This window comes from Corylus avellana, chromosome ca2 (assembly GCF_901000735.1).
Source record: "Corylus avellana chromosome ca2, CavTom2PMs-1.0".
NCBI classification, from domain to species: Eukaryota; Viridiplantae; Streptophyta; class Magnoliopsida; order Fagales; family Betulaceae; genus Corylus; species Corylus avellana.
The window spans coordinates 11,164,539-11,170,617 of record NC_081542.1 but is presented as its reverse complement, the minus strand read 5'-3'; the positions used below and the strand labels follow the sequence as shown (position 1 = coordinate 11,170,617).

Genomic DNA, 6,079 nt, shown 5'->3' with positions numbered 1-6,079 from the left:
CCAAAATTTGTAGTGTATAGTATAGGACAAAGTTTTCCTCCAAAATAAATTTTATTAAAAACTCACGTGCAACTTACATGTTCAAGGGACACATGTCATTTTTATAGATTAGGTTGAAAGAAATTCTTCCAGTCCAATTTGGAGGAAAAATTTGTCCAAAAATAACTATCTTTTTGGACAAAGTTTTCCTCCAAACTGGATTGGAGGAATTTTTTTTTAACTTAGTATATAAAAGTGATATGTGTCCCTTGAACATGTGAGATGCACATATTTTTTTAATAGGAGGGACAAAGTTGAAATAAATTTTATTAAAAACTCATGTGCAGGGGCGGAACTAGGATTTTAGGATTGGGGGGATGGACTTATAGAATACATAAATATATAGATATATATAGTCTTTCTTTATAGGTGTGTATTTATGCTAAATAAAAACTGAGAACTCTTAAGTTTAATTTCATATTAAATTGTACAATATTACAAAAGTTGCATGTCTATAGAATCATCAGAGAAAAGATCAAGAGAACTTTCTTTTACTATAGACATGTACAAAAAAGATAAAAAAAAAAAAAAGAACATAGTTTCTCCTTCAAATTATGCTCGACGACGATCGCTAATGGAATAAAATTCATCCATTATCATCTCTGAAGTGAAATTCTTAGCAATTTCTTTCTCAATATAAACTACCAAATGGTCTGCAAGAAACTCATCTTCCATTCTAGTACGCAATCTAGTTTTTACAAGTTTCATGGCAGAAAAAACTCGTTCTGTAGTCGCAGTAGAAACAGGGAGAGTCAACACTAGGCGAATCAATCTGTCAATCAAAGGATAGATCTTTGATTTTTCTGAAACTGCCAATCCTCTGCATAACTTAGATAATGTAGACATATTCTGAAAATCTTGATGCTTTGGCACATCAAGCATATAATGCTGCAACTGAAATTTCAAACAAATTTTTTCTTGCTCGGTGAAATCTCGAGGATAAAACTTCTCAGCTAACTTACATATATCATCAATCTTAAATGATTTGTATGCATCTTTAGGGCTTAAAGCAACGCTAAGAATGAGGAGTTCCACAGCTTGCTCATTAAATCTATTTTTCAATTCTTGTAACTGGAAATCTATTGCAGCAGTAAATATATCAACTCTAAAATGATGCTCCATTGTTGTTGGAGACCCTTCATCTTGACGACAAGATCTACCTCGAGCTCTAGTGTAATGAGCATTCATATCAGGAATATCAATATCATTTTCTTCACAAAATGATTTAACAGTAGTAAGCAAAGGCTCCCACCCATCATCTCTCATCTTTTGAATGAGTGATTGTGTAGTTGAAACTTGACTCATGGCATTTAAAATGTCTAGTGACTTTTGTTGCAAAGATTGGCAAAGCATATTTGTGAGTCCCATAATTTCTTTCATCAAATGCAATATCAAAATAAATTCAAATGATGTTAATATCATGTAAGCCGCTTCAGCATCACCACGTTGAGAATAATTAGCTCCCTCATTTGAGATCTTGTTGATAACTGAACAAGTTGCACCATACATTCTTATCATGCTACAAACAGATTGATAATGAGATGACCATCAAGTATCTCCAGGTCGTTGCAAAGTGCCAATTTGGTTTATCCCCCTTCCAGTCTCAATTGCATTAGAAGCAACCAAATTTTCAAGTTCAACAGCATGAATAGATTGCAAGTCATCATGACGTTTAGAAGAACCCCCAACAATATTAATAATTGAAGCCAACTGGATAAAGAATTGATGAAAGCGCTTGGCTTCTCTAGATGTTGCAACTAAAGCTTATTGTAGTTTATGAGCCATGCAATGCACATAATATGCATATGGACAATCCCTAACAAATAAAGCTTGTAACCCATTCCATTCACCACGCATATTACTAGCTCCATCATATCCTTGGCCTCGAATATTTTCAATTTGGAGATTATAACGAGAAAGAACAACACATATCTCTTTTTTCAAAGTTGATGCAGAAGTATCTTTAACATGCACAATATGAAAGAATCGCTCCCTAATAAAACCATCTTTATCAACAAACCTCAAAATAATAGCCATTTGCTCCCTTTTTGATTCATCCCGAGCTTCATCAACGAGAATGCAAAATTTGGCATCCCCAATTTCTTTTCTAATCGCATCCCGCACTTTATTTGCAATGATATGTAGGATTTCCTTTTGAATTTTGGGTGATGTATATTTGGCATTTTTTGGAGCATTTTCCAAGACAAGTCCAGCAACATCGTCATTATAGCTTTCTAGGAGCTTTACCAATTCAATGAAGTTACCTTGATTTTTCGAGCCAGAACTTTCATCGTGACCTCTAAAGGGACATGCTTGGAATGTAAGCCATTTAACACTATCTATAGAGGTTTTGAGCCGCAACTGATTATTCTTTGTTTCTTGTAATGTTTACTTTTCAACTATCTTGTCAATATGCCCTGACTGATTCATTAGATCCTCACAACATTTCACGGCAATATTATGTGGTGAATTTGGATCTTTCCCCACATGTCTCATTAAAGAACTATTCATCTCATCGCTTGCCTTTTTCCAATTGTTAAGACATTTCACTGTAAATGCATCTGATCCTGGACGACCTGTTGGTTTCTTAGCAAAAACATAGCATGGAAGACAAAATATAGCATCCTTTGATTTTGAGTACTCCGACCAAGTTGAGTATGTATCAAACCAAGAGGCTTGAAATCGGCGACGATTATTACCCATTCCTGAATATGAATATTCCGAAAGCTTGGGTTGACATGGTTTGGCTCTAATATAAGCACGTCGAATGTCATCTTGTAAGTTAACAGGGAATTCCCATATTTGCGGACGTAATCCTAGATCACGTTCCAAAAAGGTAGCATTCATTTCTTCAGGTTGAATTCGTGGACATTTGGAGGGACGCTCATTAGTCACTAAAGCCTCGAGATCCGTTGCTAAAGGTCTCTCTAAATGTGTACAAGTACTAACTTCTGATTGACTCCCATCTTTTTTCTTAAAGAATGAATCAAGTGTTTTTGGCTTTCCCATATTTCTCTTAACTTTAAGAAAAATTATGGATCAAGAATTAACCTGAAAAATATCTAAGAGTATAAGATTTTTGTTTAGAATTTCATTATATTTCTTATTATCACTAACAAGTGAAGGAATGCCAAATAAATTAATAAATTCAATCCTATCAAATTAACCCACAAAATCTAACAATGAAAACTAAAATAAAAAAATTTTATAATTTTTCTATATCAAAATACTCATTCGATTCGAAATCTCATGGCATCATAAATATAGTACAAACTACTAGCAAAATAAACTAATCATAATCTCTAGGGTCCAAAAAAAAAAGTACCTTTCAGCGTGATACCTTGTTCTTGCCTTCCCAAAACTGGTTGTGCCTTACCACAATGTGACCTAAATTTGTCAAAACCTATTTATCAAAAAAAAAAAAAAAAAAATTGTTAAAACCTGATCACATATCACATACTTTTGGCATCTCATTCTCATCTATGGACCATAGTTATGTGACTCAACTCTACTCTTAGCTACCAATTGAATATTATAAGATCATTAGTTCATTACAATTTACACTTTATTATAAAACATGTAAGCTGAAAATTCCAATTGAAGGCTAAGCTTAGAGCCTCAAACAATGGAAATTTTTTAAGCTCACATTCTCACACAACAAGTCCATTTTATTTTATTTATTTTATTTTTAAGATCACATTCTTTACTGGAGTCTGAATGTAATAATGATTTGCATTTTCCAAGTTGACTATCTTTTGAGTTGCTACCAAAATTCACAAAATTTGACAAAAATCTAAGGGAAATAAAGGCACTAACTCACCTATAACAAAATTAAAGAATAAAAATAAAATAAAAATAAAAACAACACGTACAAACCCAAAAAAAATAAAAATAAAAAGCAACTTCATGTGATCACTCTCAGGCACTCACTATTACCAAACAACAATTAACAAAGTCAAAGTGGGCAAGTGGCAAGTCACTCACCAATCACCATTCACCAACAAAAGGCAACAATTAGCAAAAAAGACAAACTTCTTGAAACTTCCTATAATCCTATTCAGACTATTCAGTATTGAAATAAAAAAACTGCACTGACCTCGTGCTGGAGACAGTGGCGAGGCAGACTTTTTTTTGTCTCTTGCAGTTTCACTTTTGCTTATGCTTTAAAGTTTAAGGCTTTAAGCCTTTTCAAATGCTTGAGACCGAGAGAGAAAATAAGAGTTTTTTAGAAGCCAGAAGGTCACGCACACGCACTCGCGCCGCTCACCAGACTCCAGTCGGCAGTCAGCCAGTCATCACACACGGTACACACCGACACACAAGTCACACGACTTTGGCCTTTGGGCTTCAGAATCAGCTTCATCGCTTCACAGCCTTCACGCCTTCACCAGTTCACCGCTTCAGTTTACCAAAAAATCATAATCTGATTTTTTGAGTAGAGATAAAGAGTTGCTGAGTTACAGTCTTGCAGAATGCAGATATACATTGGCAGAAAAAATAAACAAGCTTACAACTTACAAGCATCTTCAATCTTCCAACTTCCAACTTCCAAGCTTTAATTTTTCGTCAAATGGATGATGGATCTAAGATTGTAAGAGAGATCCGCGGCTCACACTTCCATTCTAGAGATAGTAGAGTGGTTTTGGTGAAGAGAGATGAGAGAACTGAGAAGGCTTCTCTGAGAAGCTTTTGTTTTCAAGAGGAAAGGTCGATTTTGTGCTTTTTTCTGATGCCAGGCTGCCAGCAGAGGTAAGTTTCATGTGATGCAACAAAAAAAGCTTAAAACTCCAAATTAATTTTAGTTGTGCTAGTTAGAAACGAACCAGAGAAAGACTATATCGTTTATGGCAAATAGAAATATTTAATTTTAGTTGGGGTGAAATTAAAAAAAAAAAATTAAAGAGGGTAAAAAAATTATTTTGGGGGGACGAATTTATAAATTTGGGGGGACAAATTTTTTAATTTAAGAGACAAATTTATAAAATATACATATTTAAAAAAAAATTTCAAAATATAATGTCCCCCCACTTCAACACGTCGTTCCGCCCCTGCCCCCTCAAACTACTACCCAATTGACAATGTTCCCTCAAAACTTTTAATTGCGACAATTTCTCCCGCAAACTACCAAAACATTATCAATGTCCTAGGGGTGTCAAAAAAAACCGGGTACCAACCGGTAACCAGAAAACTGAGAAGCCAGAAAACTGGTTGGAAAAAACGGGTAACTGGGTACCTGGTTTCGGTTTTTGGCACTCGGTTATAACCGGATAACCGGGTAACCTGGTATATATATAAAATAATATATTTTATTTTATTTTAGTTTTTAATTTTTTTATGGCATTTTTAAACATTGAATTTATGGCATTTGTAAACATTGGATTTTAAGGGCATTTTTAAACAATGAAGTTTTAGGACATTCTTAAACATTAGATTTTTATTTTTTTAGGCCCAAAAGGCCAAAAACAATGATTTTTTGGGATTTTTTATTTTTTTGAACAATCACAACAAAGCCCAACTTATTGGGACAAAAATGCTAATTGTGTTTTTTAAAAAATGAGCAAAAAAATTGTTAAATTAAGCACAAAAATTAGACTCAATACCTCAAATAAGCTCAAAAATTAGGCCAAATACTTAAAATAAGCCCAAAATAATTTTTTTTTTAAAAAGACTGGTTAGTTGGTCCAGATAACTGGGTAACAACCAAAATTGGCCGGTTATTGTATAACTGGGTAACCGAGTACCCGGATCCGGTTCTAGTTTTCCAAAATTAAAAAACCGGGTACCCTGGTTTTGGTTTCCGGTTTTGGCCAATAACCGAGAACCGGGACCGGGTTGACACCCATACAATGTCCCCCCAAGGTTAGCAAAAAGATAAAAATGCACCTATATATTTCTCAATAAGACAAAAATATTCCTATAAATTCGAAAAAAATAAATAAATTTTAATTAAAAAACCGATATTTTTTAAAATAAATTTTAAACAAAAATTTTTCATTTTTTTAAAAAACTAATATTTTTTTTAAAAAAATGGAAATCATTG

At 33.7% G+C, this 6,079-nt stretch overlaps 2 protein-coding genes across 2 annotated transcripts; both read right to left on the bottom strand.

Annotated features, from left to right (window-relative positions):
* Nucleotides 1–591: 591 nt before the first annotated feature.
* Nucleotides 592–1,548, bottom strand: LOC132169046 (uncharacterized). Its single transcript, XM_059580136.1, has one exon. The coding sequence runs from the start codon at nucleotides 1,546–1,548 to the stop codon at nucleotides 592–594; it is 957 nt and encodes a 318-aa protein (XP_059436119.1).
* A 39-nt stretch (nucleotides 1,549–1,587) lies between these two features.
* Nucleotides 1,588–3,048, bottom strand: LOC132169045 (uncharacterized). Its single transcript, XM_059580135.1, has 3 exons — nucleotides 2,432–3,048; nucleotides 1,877–2,338; nucleotides 1,588–1,783 (listed from the first exon to the last, which is right to left on the bottom strand). The coding sequence occupies exons 1-3, from the start codon at nucleotides 3,046–3,048 to the stop codon at nucleotides 1,588–1,590; spliced, it is 1,275 nt and encodes a 424-aa protein (XP_059436118.1).
* Nucleotides 3,049–6,079: the final 3,031 nt, after the last annotated feature.

What these genes read in the sequence shown, in the direction of transcription:
- LOC132169046 (XM_059580136.1), bottom strand. Translation starts at nt 1,548, where the DNA reads ATGTATGGTGCAACTTGTTCAGTTATCAACAAGATCTCAAATGAGGGA.
- LOC132169045 (XM_059580135.1), bottom strand. Translation starts at nt 3,048, where the DNA reads ATGGGAAAGCCAAAAACACTTGATTCATTCTTTAAGAAAAAAGATGGG. An exon ending in ATTGACAAGATAGTTGAAAA is followed by an intron (nt 2,339 to 2,431) that starts GTAAACATTACA and finishes ATGTCCCTTTAG; the next exon opens with AGGTCACGATGAAAGTTCTG. An exon ending in ATGCGTGGTGAATGGAATGG is followed by an intron (nt 1,784 to 1,876) that starts GTTACAAGCTTT and finishes TGCAACATCTAG; the next exon opens with AGAAGCCAAGCGCTTTCATC.